The sequence below is a fragment of the Aquarana catesbeiana genome, linkage group LG13 (assembly GCF_042186555.1).
Source record: "Aquarana catesbeiana isolate 2022-GZ linkage group LG13, ASM4218655v1, whole genome shotgun sequence".
NCBI lineage: Eukaryota > Metazoa > Chordata > Amphibia > Anura > Ranidae > Aquarana > Aquarana catesbeiana.
This window is the reverse complement of record NC_133336.1, coordinates 12,505,160-12,523,543: the sequence shown is the minus strand read 5'-3', so window position 1 is coordinate 12,523,543 and position 18,384 is coordinate 12,505,160. Positions and strand designations below refer to the sequence as shown.

The 18,384-nt window shown below is 45.7% G+C and overlaps 1 protein-coding gene across 1 annotated transcript; it reads right to left on the bottom strand.

The window, feature by feature from the left end:
* Positions 1–2,044: 2,044 nt before the first annotated feature.
* On the bottom strand, positions 2,045–10,174 carry LOC141117512 (alpha-1-antitrypsin-like). The gene is made up of 4 exons (XM_073610411.1): positions 9,421–10,174; positions 6,432–6,699; positions 3,763–3,910; positions 2,045–2,233 (listed from the first exon to the last, which is right to left on the bottom strand). The coding sequence occupies exons 1-4, from the start codon at positions 10,172–10,174 to the stop codon at positions 2,045–2,047; spliced, it is 1,359 nt and encodes a 452-aa protein (XP_073466512.1).
* Between the last annotated feature and the right edge of the window lie 8,210 nt (positions 10,175–18,384).

Sequence of the window (18,384 nt, the reverse complement as noted above, 5' to 3'; positions counted from 1 at the left end):
TTTTTATGACAATACCATGCATATAAGCCTTTAAAATTAGCACTTTTGATTTCTCCCATAGACTTTTAAAGGGTGTTCCGCTGCTTTTGAATTTCGCCGGGAACACCCCAAATTGTTCGCTATTCAGCAAACAGGCGAACACGCGATGTTTGAGCCGAACTTACGTTCGACTCGAACATCGGGCTCATCCCTACACACAAGCATCTGTTCAAGCTCTTTGAAAATGAGTATTCATTTTGGTCATTGGTTTTATGACTAATACTGATTTAAACTGAATATTTTGTAATAAATGATATTTTTTTAATTATCTTTTGTGGTTGTGCTTGCCTTATGACAGATATATGCATCCTTTAAAATCCCAATTATCCTTGAGGGACAGATTTTGATCTGTTCTCTCTGAAATGTCTTTTATTTACTCTACATCAGGGATGTAGATGCAACATTCTGTCTCTAAAAAATGTCCAAAAATACACACAGGGGCACACTGGAGATACTGCGTCACACAGGGGCTCACTGGAGACACAGGGGGTCATACATTGGAGACATGGCATCACACAGGGGCACACTGGAGACACTGTGTCACACAGGGGCACACTGGAGACACTGGGTCATACAGGGGCACACTGGAGACACTGGGTCATACAGGGGCACACTGGAGACACTGGGTCATACAGGGGCACACTGGAGACACTGGGTCATACAGGGGCACACTGGAGACACTGGGTCATACAGGGGCACACTGGAGACACTGGGTCATACAGGGGCACACTGGAGACACGGCATCACACAGGGGCACACTGGAGACATTGGGTCATACAGGGGCACACTGGAGACACTGGGTCATACAGGGGCACACTGGAGACACTGCGTCAAACAGGGGCACACTGGAGACACAGGGTCATACATTGGAGACATGGCGTCACACAGGGGCACACTGGAGACACTGGGTCACACAAGGGCTCAATGGAGATACAGGGGGTCATACATGGAGACGTAGAGCTTTCTTTTGGTGGTATTTAATCACCACTGGGTTTTGTGTTATTTGTTAAACAAAAAATGAGGGAACAAAAACAAAACAAAAAAAATTATTTTTAGTTTCTGTTATACAATTTAGCAAATAAGTATTTTTTTCTCCTTCACTGATGTGCGCTTTCGCCCATAGCATGGTAAGGAAGGGATTAAATAATAAACATGTACTCTGTGTACTGGTTTTCCACAGAGCAGCCCCGATACTCCATTTGTGGAGTCCCCCGCCAGCACTTCTGGCTCCTCCTCATTAGCAAGTGCCCCCATCGGAAGCGGTTTCCTTTGGGGGGCGCTCGTGCTGGATCTATCCTGAGCCGCGCTGCTTGCGTCTTTAGACACGGACAGCGCAACTCAGCATCGCCCCCCCCCCCCCCAATCCCTCATCACAGAATTTGACCTACAGCAGCTGGAGCCAATGGGTAATCTGCCCTGTGAGGAGGGAGAGGGTGGAGAGAGCCGCTGCTCTTGGGTGCAGTGCTGGATCGAGATCGGGCTCAGTATAAGGGAGGGGCTGGGGGGGGGGGATCCCACAGCACAGTTTATACCTTAATTCATTAAGGTATAATGAATGCAGAGAATGCATTAAGGTGAAAACCCCTTAAGTCTTAAGAACCTCTTTGAGTTCCTTGGCAGCCTCAGGCAATGAGAAGGTCATCAGATGCAGTATGATTAGTTTTATATTATTGTCAGGTACCGGTGTGGTAACTTTAAATTTCCCTGGCGGGGGGGGGGCTTACCTTTGATTGGGCAGCTGAGTTTACCTTTGTAGTACAATAAATATTTCTTTCTTTTTTTGTGGCGATCTTTTCCTCCAGCCTTGGTGTGTCAGATGGGGTGGTATTGCCCGAGTGGTCACTGTCACCAGGAACCAGAGAACCCAACCATGCACAGGGCTATAATGCAAAAGTAAAAGTTGCCCTAAAGATCGTCCACAAAATACCGCACATAAAGGAAGTCAAGAAGTGTTAAACCAAAGAATAAACTTTATTAAAAACACAGCAAGGACACGTGCAGAAAATTATTTTGCTGGGTTTACAACTTTACCCAAGAAGAGAATACTTCTGGTTTCGTGGTTATAAATACTATATAAGAACGGATGATTAAAAGTAATCTGCAGAGGAAGTATCATTGGAACGCCCTCCAGTACAGTGGTCCCAGCAGCCTCCGTCCCCTTCTCATCTACGTTTATCTTAGCTTTGTGAAGAGCCTGCAGAGGAGAAACAACACAAAATTACTATCTAGTCTGTATGGCGATTTACTTATTTTGCAAAGTATATTTCTGGGGAAAAACATTTGCAATACATACTCTGTAATATATATACGCACAATTCCCCATGTTTTCTCCCTGTTAAAATGCTGCTTATTGATCTGCCAGAAATCCAGTGACCTCACAACTTCCTGTTTGAGCTGACCACACGGAGCCTTTGCTGCACTGAAATCTAAAGTGTTGTCAGCTCTGGCTGAGCTTTCCCTGCTAGACTACATAATACTTCCTCCTCTCCTCTTGTCCATGTAGCACCCCTCTGACACCCCATAGACAAGATAACACTCCCAGGGGCCAGCATTTCACCTCAGGGCTGAATCCATAGCTAAAATGGGGGGACTAAGAAAGGATTTTGGCCGCGCAGAATGGTTAAGGAGGTGAGGGTTAGGGGGGTCTCGAATACCATAGCAGATCACTTACAGACTCCCCAAATCCAGATCAATGTCCAGCTTCACCGTGTCAGAACCTTTAAGCTGATCCAGCAACATGGTAAGTAAGTTCCCAAATTTCAGTGCGTCCTCCAAGTGAGTCCAAGTGAGTCACTAGGCTCTTCTGAGAGACCAGCCTTCTTCCAGGCTCTCTCAAGCAAGGGGCCTCCCCTGGGTCTCCTTCTTGGCACAGCTTCCTCTAGACCAGGCAGGGCGGCTTCAGGACCACTTCAGCACACGTTAGGCCCCAAACCAGGCTACTGGGCCTAACAGCAGAGCTCCATCCAGCAGTATCTCCCTAGGCCTCAGCCAAAGGGAAACGAGTGAGAACATGGCCTGTCCCAATATATTTATATCCTTCTCCAGCATGCACCAGTAACAAAACCCTCCTACTGGATTGGCTGAAGAAAACATAAATATTCATAACTTAGTTGTGTTTGTGAAATCTCATACTATGGCCAGTGATACCAGGGACATCTACTGGCGACAGTGAGAAACCACAAGCCGACTTAAGCTTAAAGTGATGTTAAAGGCTATTTGTTTTTGTTAAAGGCTATTTGTTTTTTTTAAATAACAAGCATGTTATACTTACCTGCTCTGTGTAATGGTTTTGCACAGAGAAGCCCCGATCCTCCTCTTCTTGGGTCCTCGCTCCTGACCCCTCCCTTATGTAGAGTGCCCCCAGAGCAAGCAGCTTGCAATGGGGGCACCCAAGCAGGCACGCTCCAGCCGCTGCTCTGTGTGTCTATTCAGACACAGAGCCGCCCAATCTCTCTCTTCTCATTGGCTTACTGGCTGTGATTGGCCAATGAGGAGGGAGAATCTCCTTCATGCATAGAATCTTGATATTTATGCAATCTAGTGCAAGACAATATTAACGCACATAAAAATAAAAGGTCACTTTGTAAATGCTCAGATTACGACTTTTCCGAATTTGGGTAAACCATCGCTCTTATTTTATTTTGTTCATCGATGATCTCACTCTTCACCCTCCCCCTAAATTTATATCCAAAAAACTATAAATATAAAACAATAACTATTCACCTGTGAAATTTTCAGATCAGGGGCCCCAGTGATTCCAGAAAGATCCGCGCTGTTGGAAAACACATCAACTATTCCCAATTTAGGAAGAACTTCTTTTAGGTCAAAAGAGCCAGAAACAGAAAACTTGGGGATGCTCAAAGCTACAAGGCTGTTGGAAGGTAGAAGAAACAGGTGGGGGGTTAGACGGAAATAAAATGTATTACTTTGACAACATGAGAATACGTGCAAATGAAAAAAATTATGAAATAACAATGTTATGTTTTTTTCCTGGCTGAACAATGCCCAGCAGCTTGCAGTTATAGAGTCATCATTAGCCCTTCCCTGGAAAAATAAGTAGGTAGTAGATGAACAATTTAACAGAATAGGGTCCTAAGGAGTTGGGTAGGAGGAACAAGTAGCCCAGAAAAGAGTGTTGTGAGGAGCAGAGTATCCAATTAATGCCTCTACTCAGCATGCTCTTTGCATATTTTTGGCAGGAGATCGAGTCCCGAGAGCATGCATAGTAGAGGGACACTGAAGACACTTTCCTTGATGGCTTCTGGTATTTGTAGATGTCTACAGATGGCCTTCTCAGCCATATGGAGGAAGAAAGAAGAGAAAGAAATGCTGCGTGAACTATGAAGGTGTAAAGGTAACTTTATACAGGAAGCCATTGACATTGCGGATAGGAAGCAAGAGGTGCCAGGAGACAGAAGATGGAACATGCTCACTGAAGCTGTAAAACTAAATTGGAGAAGGATGCCTCCAGTCCAGCCATTCTCAACCTTTTTTACCTTAGAAGTACCCTAAAAAATAATATTCAGGTATCGGGGAACCCCTGCCAAAACCAATTAATTGGGGGTCAGTGGGAAAAACGCCCCATATATTGTTGTCTGGAATGTGGCGGTAGATCATGGACCGAAGGATCCTGAGGAGCTGACCAGGGAGTTTCCATCGAAAAGAGAAGGAGGCAGGAGAGCATTTATGTATTGTAGTGTAATAGATTTATTCAAAAACAAGCATGCAGTGCTTCCATAATAAAAAGAAAAAAAGGTCAAAATGGACTTACAGCTGTTGAGGCTGCGGTCACCCAACTATGGAAGAACATGTAGCCTTCCTAGTACGCTGGAGTAAACCTGTCACCACATTGGGTCAGTGTGGTTGCTCTCTCTATGCCTAGGGTATTCCCATCCTGGGTGATCTGTGGGAGTTCTCAGGTTGGTGAACGAAATAGTAGAAATAGTCAGTGCAAAAAAGGGCCCTTAGGTAGTTTGATTGACAGAGGTGCCCAGTGTGGTTGTTCAAAGAATAGGCTTGAGTCATCTTCTTTAGCAAAACATCCAATTACTTTATTTCAAGGTGATAAAATTGGTGTCTGGTATCAGATGATAGTGAGTTCCACTTGGGAAATATTCTTTATTGGCCACTAGGTGGAATGTAGAGTTGTGGCAGTGATGTCATCTAGGTAGCTCACATGTGGAGCTCACCATCAGCTGATACTAGACACCAATTTTATCACCTTGAATTATTTGATGAAATAAAGTACTTGGAACGTTTTACTAAAGCAGAAGACTTGTTCCTATCCTTTAAACAACCACATTGGGCACCTCTGCTAATCAAACTACCTAAGGGCCCTTTTTGCGCTGACTTTTTCGACCATATATTGTTGGCCAGTGGTGGTCAGAATGCCACCACTAATTAACATTTGCAGCAGCCCTTGCTGCCCTTCTTAAAAATGCCTCCCCACCTCCTGATTAGGTCTGTATATGCAGTTACCAGTGGCAGCTGGTGCTAAATATTTTGGGGGGGGGGGCAGCAAACCAACGTCAAGCCCCTGCGTGAGACTAACAGGAATGTGGCAGCGATCAGAAGCCTCCTTACCTTAGGAAGGAGGCAGATCAGGCAGACATGGATCCGGCTGCAGCTCCTCGCTCCAGGCCAATGCTTACCCTCCAGGCCGAACAGGAAGTGGGACTCTGACTGAGACCCGATTGGACGGGAGGCCAATCGGGTCTCAAGAACTGCTTCCTAATTGGCTGGGAGGAGAATCAGGAAGACAATAGCGAATATTAACTGAAGCCAATTGGAGTCTCAGGCTTTAATTATGTGCTTAAAAAAACCCCATTGAAATCCATGCGTCCAGGGCCCCGTGTGTAGATTAGAGGGCGGGACGCATGGATGGGGGGGGGCGGCGCCTGTGTGCCCCCTATGGATGGACCGCCACTGGAAGTTACGTTCATTGCACATGGTTGTGGGGGAGCCCCATAGACTTACATGCAACATGCAGTTTAATTTTTGCCAGGGCATGTGTGCAGCCCTGAGTAGCTGCATGTCAGTGTTCAGGTTAGCGGTGAGGGAGCAGTAAAACCGGGACTCAACCACCTGTTTTTACCGCTCCCTGGCCAACTCGTGTGAGCAAACTCATACGCTAAAAAGATCATTGGTGTTCTGCAGCTGGCTCTGCTAAGTGGTGTTGGCCTTGTAACTATGCAGGCACCATCAGATAGGAGATCTATCAGCCACAACTCAAAGAACCCCTAGCAACTTCTGGGGGAACCCTAAGGTTCCATGGAACCCTGGTTGAGAATGGCTGCTCCAGTCCTTCTGATTGAAAACAGGAAATTATTTTTTCATATGACATATAGAGAGGAAGATATCTATTGAACAATTTCAAGAAAAGGTGCTCTTACTCTTCTGATTGTCTGATGGACTTTTTAAATTTCTTCACTAGACCCTTCCAGTCAGCTTCCACTTCTTCCAGTTTGCCTTCATTGGGGAGGATGAATAACGCGGAGGCATTCCCTTTGTAGGGGAGGGCTATAAATGTGGCATCCTCCAAGACCACAACCTTGTAATAGCCAGTCCTAGACAGGAAAGGTACCTTCACAGTCTCGTCCTTATTCACGTGAAAATCTTGTTCTTGGGTAAATCTCTCATCAAAAGGTTTTTCCCATTGTCCTACCAATGAATGAATCATAAGATAAATATAAATTTGGAAAAAAAATACAAAATTAGTTATTCAATTTTTTTTAAGAGCAATTGTCATGGCAGAAAAGCATACACTGAAAAGGGGGCTTTTGTAGGTTTATAGGACATTTGGAAGAGTGATGTTTCATTCCATTTACCATCTCATGTTATCCATTACCAATGGGGCAGTAAGTAATGGGAAATGTAATATTTTGTCACTGGAACATAGGGTGAGGGTAAATCTTCTAATGGGGACATATGCTCCAGAGACAACTAACTAAAGGGATTTACACCAATTGCCACTGTATCCAAAACTAAAAAAAGTGTTGTGTTTAGATATATTTGTCTATAAGAATGATGGTTTGGGACCAAGTCCAACAGCTTAAATAGGAAGACTTAACAACAGTATCTTCAGTGTGGTTTCTGGATAAACTTTTTTAGACTTGTCCTGTTTAGATTGGGGAAATCTTTGGTCTTAAATGAAATAAACGACGCATGGGGGTGGACTAGGCTTGTGCATTACCCTTAGGCACCATTTATTATTATAAAAGTAACAAACACCTGTCAAATTTGGATGGGCGTCTATAATCGTATGGCCCATTCATGGATTGCAGTCTCCAGTTCCTCTGTGAATGAGGCCTAAGGGCGTATCACCTGAAGGTGGAGCTACTTCTGAGTCAATAATGATGCACAGGTGGGCCCCAGCTCCTCTGTGAATGAGGCCTAAGGGTCCATCTCCTGAAGATGGTTCTATTTCTGGGCCAATAATGATGCACAGGTGGGCCCCAGCTCCTCTGTGAATGAGGCCTAAGGGTCCATCTCCTGAAGATGGTTCTATTTCTGGGCCAATAATGATGCACAGGTGGGCCCCAGCTCCTCTGTGAATGAGGCCTAAGGGTCCATCTCCTGAAGATGGTTCTATTTCTGGGCCAATAATGATGCACATGTGGGCCCCAGCTCCTCTGTGAATGAGGCCTAAGGGTTCATCTGCTGTAGGTGGAGCTACTTCTGGTCTAATAATGATGCACAGATGAGCCCCAGCTCCTCTGTGAATGAGACCTAAGGGTCCATCTCCTGAAGGTGGAGCTACTTCTGGGCCCCAGCTCCTCCGTGAATGAGGCTTAAGAGCCTATCTCCTGAAGGTGGAGCTACTTTTGGGCCAATTATGATGCACAGGTGGGCCCCAGCTCCTCTGTGAATGAGGCCTAAGGGCCTGTCTCCTGAAGGTGGAGCTACTTCTGGGCCAATAGTGACTCACAGGTGGGCCCCAACTCCTCTGTGAATGAGGCCTAAGGGCCTAACTCCTGAAGGTGGAGCTACTTCTGGGCCAATAATGATGCACAGGTGGGTTCTACCTTGGAATTAGCACTGTGGCTTCTCCAACATACTGTAAGCTACTAGCTCTGAAGAAGAGGGTATACTCCTTGAAACGCATTTGGGGGCATTCACCCACACATCTGTCAAATTTGGATGAACGTCTGTAATCGTATGGCCCATTTATGGACTACGGGCCCCAACTCCTCTGTGGTTGAGGATTAAGGGCCTATGTCCTCAAGGTGCAGCTACTTCTGAGCCAATAATAATGCACAGATGGGCCCCAACTCCTCTGTGAATGAGGCCCAAGGGCCTATCTCCTGTAGGTGGAGCTACTTCTATGCCATTAATGATGCACAGGTGGGCACCAGCTTCTCTGTGAATGAGCCCTGAAGGTGGTTTTACTTCTGGGCCAATAATAATGCACAGGTGGGCCCTAGCTCCTCTGTGAATAAGACCTAAGGGCCTACCTCCTGAAGGTGGTTCTACTTCTGGGCCAATATCGATGCACATGTAAGCCCCAGCTCCTCTGTGAATGAAGCCTAAGGGTCCATCTCCTGAAGGCAGAGCTACATCTGAGCCAATAATGATGCACAGGTGGGTTCTACCTTGGAATTAGCACTGTGGCTTTTCCAACATAAACAGTCCCATAAAGAATAGAAAGTTGTAAACTTCTGTCTCTATCTTCTTGTTAATATTGAGACTAGGCCTGGTCAGTGGTCAAGACGTTATTTATATTTTAGGTGTTAAACGAGAGAAAAAAAGGCTTCAAGAGCAGAATATTCTCTACATTATGACATGGGTAATGTTGGAGGGTCTGACACAACTTAATGGGGTCAAGCAAAAGTAAGGTAAACTCTAGATTGAAGCCCTGGATGTTTACATCCTGACAGATGCTATTTACAATCCCTAAAGCTGATCTTATACCACATTAATCTGATTTTATACCACATTAATAAGGTCCACTTATTCGGTGTGGTCCACTGACCTCTTTCTAAATCACCAAATCAAACTTAATAAAACACCTGTGGGGGTAAAAGGTAAGATAATATCCTTACTCCTCCCCAGTTTCTGCCTAGAGGTTGACGTCATCATGCGTACGGCAAGATCCAAGGGATTGTTGAATAACCCAATCTCATGAGAAGATGATCCTGCAATGTGTTGCTGTGTCTTCTCTTAAGATTATGAGTGCTCAACACTCTACAAAATCTTATTGGCAGTATGATGACATCACCCCTCTCCCCCATCACCATGGAAGCGGGGGGAACGGTGAGTATATTATATAACTTTTTCCCCAACAGGTGTCTTTTTTTAATTGTGGCATTTTAGCAAGGGAGAGGGGCTTGCTGGGAATGCAAGGTTTTAATTTTCTCATTTAACTTAGTCTTAAAGACTTACCTCTAAAATAAATAAAGTTGACCAGAACGAAGACTGCATCCTTGTCTACACTGTTCAACACATCAACAATCGTGCCGTTTGTTTCCTTTTCAACGTAGCTGTTGATTTGTTTCTTGGCCTCTTCAGAATTAGAAAAGTCTACATTGAAGGCTTCGGAATCGTAGATGTTCTTGGCATTTTCGAGAAAGTCATCAAGGAATTTCAATTTCTGACTTAAGAAAAGGCCGTTCCCACTGTCAAGCTGAAGCTCACTGTCTTCATCATTGAACACTTCCAGCAGATGGTGGAAGCCATCATGAATGTCTTTCTCAGAAATCTCAGAGGTGTTGAAGCCAATGCCTTCTAGGATCTGGTCATGGGTTTTGGCCTTGGCACCAAGGGATAAAAAAGCCAATGCTACAGATATACTTATTGGGGACAGGACAATGTTTTCTGATGGATGGTCTGCTGCTACCTGCCTATAGAGGTCAAATGCAAATTTGGAATTGCTAATTGCGAATTTGTGCCAGGCCAATGTTTCATTGCCACGGTGATGGTGCCTGTGGTGGTGGTCATGGTGATGGCCATGGTGGTGGCGGTGGTGGCCATGGTGATGGCCATGGTGGCGGTGACCACGGTGATGATGGTGGCGGTCACCTTTCTTCTCATTGTCGTCATTGTCGCGAGATTTCTTTCCCTCACCCTTGTGGTGGTCAGCAAAAACCACTGAGTAAAGAATAGCCACACTCAAACCCAGGACCAGTAGGACCCTCATTTTCCTTAAGAGAGAATAAAATAAAAAATACAATGATAATATTAAACAACAGCCCATCTATAAGTACTGTAGATAAGGAACAGATATAGGGTTGTACATGTTTAAATTTATATTTTATACCACGGTGGAGCCATTCATTGCTCTAAATCATTCACTTCTTGTGGCTGTAAATTGTAGCTTGAGCATTTGAGCTCTGTAAAAAAACAGGCATTTTGGAATATAAGGTAAGAACTGAAATGTAAAAAGAAGGGAGAGCTCCATATTCTGGCCAAATATAAGAAAAGAAAATATAGGCAACATTTCACATTTGTCTTACTAATAGGGATGAGGTTTGGTTTAACAGATACCATGGGTTCAAGACAAATCCTGCGGTTTAAAAACTTGCAAACTTTATGTCAGAATTTGTCCACAATTGGCTTCAGCACTGATTAATGTATTCTGAGTTCCGGCTGTCAGAATACAATAGCACAGAGGGGGAGGCCAGGGTAGCTCTGGGCAAAATCACATACCTGTATGTGGTCTAGGGCATGCACGCGCGCCACTGTCTCGGCTCTAATTCATCCCAAAGGTGTTTCCTTTCAGCTTGAGGTCAGGACTGTTCCCACAAAGTTGGGAGCATGAAATTGTTCAAAATGTCTTGGTATGCTGATGCCTAAAGAGTTCCCTTCACTGGAACTAAGGGGCCAAGCCCAACCCCTGAAGAACAACCCCACACCATAATCCCCTCCTCCACCAAATGGTTTGGACCAGTGCACAAAGCAAGGTCCATTTTATTTGGCGGAAGGACAATTTCATGCTCGGTTGAGGAAAAGTACCTCCACCTCAAACTCGCTCATCCATGTCTTTATGGACCTTGCTTTGTGCACTGGTGCCGCAGTCATGTTGGAAGAGGAAGGTGCCATTCCCAAACTGTTCCCACAAAATTGGGAGCATGAAATTGTCCCTCCGCCCAATGAAATGGACCTTGCTTTGTGCACTGGTCCAAATCATTTGGTGGAGGAGGGGGTTATGGTGTTGGGTTGTTCTTCAGGGGTTGGGCTTGGCGCCTTCGTTCCAGTGAAGGGAACTCTTAAGGCGTCAGCATACCAAGACATTTTGGACAATTTCATGCTCCCAACTTTGTGAGAACAGTCCTGACCTTGACCTGATAGAACACCTTTGGGATGAATTAGAGCGGAGACTGCGAGCCAGTCCTTCTTCAATGCCTGACCTCACAAATGCTCTTCTGGAAGAATGGTCAAAAATTCCCATAGACACACTCTTAAACCTTGTGGACGGCCTTCCTAGAAGAGTTGAAGCTGTTATAGCTGCAAAGGGCGGAGCCAACTCAATATTGATCCCTACGGACTAAGACTGGGATGCCATCAAAGTTCATGTGTGTGTAAAGGCAGGCATTACAATACTTTTGGTAATATTTAAAAAAAAAAAAAGTATAAAAGTATATATATATATATGTATATGTGTATGTGTGTGTGTGTGTGTATATATGTGTGTGTATATATATATATATATATTTTTTTTAAATAAATAAATACTTGCTATATCTGCTATATAAATATTTATATACATTTTCTTATAAATATAAATTGTTGTATAGATATATATTTTTATATAAATAAATATTTTAGATATTTGCTATATAAATTGTTTGTTTTTGTAGAGGAAAATCTAAAGTATTAGCAAAAAATGTATACTTACAACAAAGTTCTGATGTCCTCAGAGAACGCTGAAATCTTTTGGCGGGACTGACCACTTATATAGGATAATGTATATCCGGTTCTTACTATTGAGTAAGCCAAGACCTCTAACCATTAATCGGGTAACCTCTCCTCTCCTCTCCTTTGTGGGTTGAGCAAATATTGACCCTATACGTTTATTTGCCTGTATGTTATGTCCAAGGATGATGATTTTTGGACTCATCTGGATCATACTGAGTCATTAATGGAATTCTATGATCGATTTATAAAAATCAGCATTTGTAACGATATGAATATTAGCTATTTCTGACAATCCTGTATGAGAGCGGCTTTCTGCTGGCTGTCTCCTTCCGCAACTTCCAGCATTCCCAACATGCTTTGCAGCTTCTCCTCCACTGCTTAGAAGACTGGCGGTAGAAAAAAAAGACCAAGTGGTACATCGAGTCTGCTCCATTTTTGCTTTTTTATCTTTTTTACATTTTTTTTACTTTTTTTGTCTTTTGTATACTTCTCGTTTGTAGGGACTAAATAAGTGTCACAAGACCAATTCCAGACAATCCTCCACCACATCCCAGTAACAAATATAAAAAAAAATAAACGACCGTCCTGAGGGGCAGTGCCAAAAAAAGTTGGAGGGACTCTAATGCCGCGTACACACGGTCGGACTTTATGGCAGACTTTGCTCGGTGGATTTTTCGACAGATTTTATGACGGACTTTCTGAATGAACGGACTTGCCTACACACAATCCACCAAAGTCCGTCAAATTCGTACGTGATGACGTACGACTGGACTAAAACAAGGAAGTTCATAGCCAGTAGCCAATAGCTGCCCTAGCGTGGCTTTTTGTCCGTCGAACTAACATACAGACGAGCGGACTTTTCGACCGGACTCGATTTCGACGGATTGATTTAAAACATGTTTCAAATCTAAGTCCGTCCAACTTTTGAGAAAACAAAGTCCGCTGGAGCCCACACACGATCGAATTGTCTGACGAAATCCCGTCCGCTGGGCAAAGTCTGCCGTAAAGTCCGCTCGTGTGTACGCGGCATTAGGCTCAGTTCACACTACTTGCGACCTGAAAGTCGCGTGAGTTACGGTGCGACTTTGCAAGGCAACTTCCTGGTGATTTGCTGACGACTTGAGTACTACTTTGATGCGACTTTGAAGCTACGCCGCAGGGAATGCCTGCGTAATCTTCCTGTACTGTCCAATCCAAATCACATCAATATGGTTGAGGATCCGACTCGGAGGCGACTTCCATTAAAGTCTATGGGCACAAGTTGGATAGAAGTCACCTTGATGTAGTACAGGAACCTTTTATAAAGTCGGAGCAATTTAAGTAGTGCTCAGTGGTGGCTGGTGTTTTTTTTTCTTGGGGGGGGGCAGGCAAACAACCACCCCCCCTCAGGACTGTTGGCCACGTGGCACTACCACCCCCCATTCCCCAGCGGCCAGCAGTGCGCCACTAGCGAACCCCTCCTCCTGCTGTCTGCCGGTCAGTCCTTACCACATCTAGGTGGCGGGGTGCGGGCAGCTGCACCGGTGTCCCCTCCAGCACGTCGGACAAGCCCCATCTAGGTGGTGAGGTGCGGGCAGCAGCTCCGGTGTCCCCTCCGGCACAGCAAGCCCCATCTAAGTGGCGAGGTGCGGGCAGTGGCTCCAGTGTCCCCTCCAGCATGGCGGGTCCCATCTAGGTGGCGGGGTGCGGGCAGCTGTTCCGGTGTCCCCTCCAGCATGGCAGGCGGGCCCCATCTAGGTGGCAAGGTGCAGGCAGCAGCTCCAGTGTCCCCTCCAGCAGGTAAGGGGGAAGGGGACTGACTAGGGGAGATGAAAGATCGCTGTTCATACTTTGTATGAACAGACAATCTGTCACTTTTCCCCTCAGAGAACCGGGATCTCTGTGTTTTCACACAGAGATCCCGGTTCTTGCCGCGTTGCGAGCGATTGTGGGAGCCCGGCGGTCATCGAGAACATCGGGCACTCACATCTGCTCCGGGGGCGAGCGGCGCGTGCGCACCCCTAGTGGCCGCCTTTGGAACCGACGTAACATAACACCGGTTCGCCTACCTGCGCCATTCTGCAGCAGTACAACTGCGGTGGCTGGTCAGCAAGTGGTTAAGTGATTTTTTGATTCAACAGGTCTGGCATGGGAGGGGGCAATTCAGCATGGGAGGGGGCAATTACTTTTTCACATATGGCCAGGCAGGTTTGAACAGCTTTTTTCCCCTTAATAAATGAAATAATAATATAAAAACTGCATCTTGAATTTACTTGGGTTATCTTTGTGTAATATTAAAATTTGTTTAATGTTCCAAATCATTTAAGTGTGAGAAATATGCAAAAAAAAAAAAATCAGGAAGGGGGCAAATACTTTTTAACAACGCTGTATATAGACCCTTATTGCAGTATACAGTGCCTTGAAAAAGTATTCACACCCCTTGAAATGTTCCACATTTTCTCATGTTACTACCAAAAACGTAAATGTATTTTATTGGGATTTTATGTAATAGACCAACACAAAGTGGCACATAATTGTGAAGTGGAAGTAAAATGATAAATGGTTTTCAATTTTTTTTTTTTTACAAATAAATATGGGAAAAGTATGGGGGGTATTTGTATTCAGCCCCCTTTACTCTGATACCCCTAACTAAAATCTAGTGGAACCAATTGCCTTCAGAAGTCACCTAATAAAATAGAGTCCACCTGTGTGTAACGTAATCTCACTATAAATACAGCTGTTCTGTGAAGCCCTCAGAGGTTTGTTAGGGAACCTTAGTGAACAAGCAGCATCATGAAGGCCAAGGAACACACCAGACAGGTCAGGGATAAAGTTGTGGAGAAGTATAAAGCAGGGTTAGGTTATAAAAAAAATCTCCCAAGCTTTGAACATCTCACAGAGCTCTGTTCAATCCATCATCGGAAAATGGAAAGAGTATGGCACAACTGCAAACCTACCAAGACATGGCCCTCCACCTAAACTGACCGGCCGGGCAAGGAGAGCATTCATCAGAGAAGAGCCAAGAGGTCCATGGTAACTCTGGAGGAGCTGCAGAGATCCACAGCTCAGGTGGGAGAATCTGTCCACAGGACAACTATTAGTCGTGTTCTCCACAAATCTGCCCTTTATGGAAGAGTGACAAGAAGAAAGACATTGGTGAAAGAAAGTCATAAGAAGTCCTGTTTGTAGTTTGTGAGAAGCCATGTGGAGGACACAGCAAACATGTGGAAGAAGGTGATCTGGTCAGATGAGACCAAAATTTAAACTTTTGGCCTAAAAGCAAAACACTATGTGTGGGGGAAACTAACACTGCACATCACCCTGAACACACCATCCCCACCGTGAAACATGGTGGTGGCAGCATCATGTGGTGGGGATGCTTTTCTTCAGCAGGGACAGGGAAGCTGGTCAGAGTTGATGGGAAGATGGATGGAGCCAAATACAGGGCAATCTTAAAAGAAAACCTGTTAGAGTCTGCAAAAGACTTGAGACTGGGGCGGAGGTTCACCTTCCAGCAGGACAACGACCCGAAACATACAGCCAGAGCTACAATGGAATGGTTTAGATCAAAGCATATTCATGTGGTAGAATGGCCCAGTCATTAAAGTGGTATTCTCCAGCTACTTGCTGTTCAGTTCCACCATCAATTATGAAATTGTAGATGGTTTCCAGCAGGTGGGGGTGTCCAACGCGTTTCGAAAAATACTGTAGGTATAAACAATTTCTTCTTCTGTTGATTTTTACACTTCTGCAACATAAAGTAATTTCGCTTTAAAATTGATACTTCGTATACTCATACATTGAGTCTATTTAAATACATTCAATGAGCACTTACATCATAATTTATCCTTGGTTAGAGAATCTCTTAGCGAAAACAGCTCCCATATCTTTGTTGTGACTCTTCGTACTACACAGAGACCGCTGGACTGTGTCCAAAGGTTTTGACACCAAGACTTGAAAAAGTCTCAAGCACTAGAGACATCCCGTGTCGGTGGCATTTGTCTCCAATATGGCTGCAAAACCAGTCTCCGGATGTTGTCATCACGGAGACCGGAACATGTCGCTGCAACACATGACGTCATTACAATGCGCATGCGCTGTATATCAGGATGCCGGGGACCGCAGCTGGTGCCATTTTTCTTTCCATATCTTTCGATATGGACAAGTACTTGCGTGAGTTGCTTTGCTCACACAAACAGGAGACAGCACAGGGACTATGGAGGAACGTGGATCACCCCCCTTGCTTGGCAGGCCTGGGCTGTGCATTACACACTACAGGACTGATCATTTCTAAGTATCTTTGCTGGTTTTTGGGATAATACATGTGAGCAATGGATGACTTAAATTCACTATGTTAGTGATCCCCAACCTTTTTGGAACCAACTGTGTGGAAGAAAATTGTGCCAAGGCCCGGGGGTGGGGATTCACACGGGGGATATGCGATTTTTCACAGGCAATTTGTTGGGGCAATGGCTGGTGTTGGCACTTCAATCAGCACGGCACCATGGTTGGTATGGTGTCAGGATGATTGAAGCGCATTATTTGTATTATTACATTGTCATATAAAGTGACATAGTTCAACTACGCATAATGCAAAATCAGTGGGAGCCCTGAACGTGTCACTTGCCATGCTGCCTGCCACCAGATGCAGCTTCTCACAATGCCTGCCACCAGATGCAGCTTGTCACAACGCCTGCCACCAGATGCAGCTTATCACTTGCACATCGCCTGCCACTGGATGTGGTTTGTCACCTGCCACGTCACCTGCCACGTCACCTGCCTCCAGATGCGGATTGCCACTTGCCATGTCACCTGCCACCAGATGTGGATTGTCACTTACAATGTCACCTGCCACCAGATGCGGATTGTCACTTGCCATGTCACCTGCCACCAGATGTGGATTGTCACTTACAATGTCACCTGCCACCAGATGCGGATTGTCACTTGCCACACTGCCTGCCACCAAATGCGGATTGTCACTTGCCATGCTGCCTGCCACCAGATGCAGCTTGTCACTTACCACGCTGCCTGTCACCAAATGCGGATGGTCACTTAGCATGCTGCCTGCCACCAGATGCGGATTGTCACTTGCCATGCTGCCTGCCACCAGATGCAGCTTGTTACTTGCCACAACGCCTGCCACCAGATGTGGATTGTCACCTGCCACATCACCTGCCACTGGATGTGGATTGTCACCTGCCACGTCTCTTGCCACCAGATGCGGTTTGGCACTTGTCACATCACCTGCCACCAGATGCATTTGTCACTTGCCACGCTGCCTGCCACCAGATGCGGATTGTCACTTGGCACGCTGCCTGTCACCAGATGCGGATTGTCACTTGCCACGCTGCCTGCCACCAAAAGCAGCTTGTTACTTGCCACAACGCCTGCCACCAGATGTGGATTGTCACCTGCCACCAGATGCAGCTTGTTACTTGCCACATCGCCTGCCACTGGATGTGGATTGTCACCTGCCACATCACATGCCACCAGATGCGGTTTGTCACTTGCCACATCACCTGCCACCAAATGCGGATTGTCACTTACCATGTCACCTGCCACCAGATGTGGATTGTCACTTGCCATGCTCCCTGCCACCAGATGCGGATTGTCACTTGCCATGCTGCCTGCCACCAGATGCGGATTGTCACTTGCCACGCTGCCTGTCACCAGATGTGGATTGTCACTTGCCACGCTGCCTGCCACCAGATGCGGATTGTCACTTGCCATGCTGCCTGCCACCATATGCGGATTGTCACTTGCCACGCTGCCTGCCACCAAATGTGGATTGTCACCTACAGCGCTGCCTGCCACCAGATGCGGATTGTCACTTGCCATGCTGCCTGCCACCAGATGTGGATTGTTACTTGCCACGCTGCTTGCCACCAGATGTGGATTGTCACTGCATTGGTGGCAGCACTAGTCCATTAAGCACAGTGGCAGGTCTCCGTGTACTGGTGAGTTCCGAGTGAGGGCAGGAGAGAGGTGATGTGGGGTGGGCGGGGAGAGATGATGTCATCTCTTTGCTCCCCACCACCGACTTTGAAGCGGCCCGCTGTTCTGCCAAAACAGTTGTGAGGGCGGAAGAGTGGTGAAGCCGGGCGGGCGGAGAGAGATGCCTGCTCCCCGCCGCATATCTGACAGTGCAGCCTTCACGCCCGGCTGCAGAGAGGCCACTGCCCAGCGCTGGGCCGCGCCCCGGGGGTTGGGGACCCCCTGCACTATCTAGTATAAAATGTGGATATTCCTAATCATTCATTACAACAATTTTTCCGCTTTTCCCTCCTCCCTTTTTTTCGAGGTCTTGGTGTCAAAACCTTTGGACGCAGTCCAGCGGTCTCTGTGTAGTACGAATAGTGAGTCACAACAAAGATATGGGAGCTGTTTGCTCTATGAGATTCTCTAACCAATGATAGAATATGATGTAATGGCTTATTGAATATATTTAAATATATGAGTATACGAAGTATCAATTTTAAAGTGAAATTACTTTATGTTGCAGAAGTGGTAAAA

Excerpts from the sequence above, each read along its gene's own strand:
- LOC141117512 (XM_073610411.1), bottom strand. The coding sequence starts at position 10,174 with ATGAGGGTCCTACTGGTCCTGGGTTTGAGTGTGGCTATTCTTTACTCA. Across the intron at positions 6,700-9,420 it reads CAACTTTATTTATTTTAGAG|GACAATGGGAAAAACCTTTT; the intron begins GTAAGTCTTTAA and ends ATTCATTGGTAG. Across the intron at positions 3,911-6,431 it reads TCCATCAGACAATCAGAAGA|CCTTGTAGCTTTGAGCATCC; the intron begins GTAAGAGCACCT and ends ACCTTCCAACAG.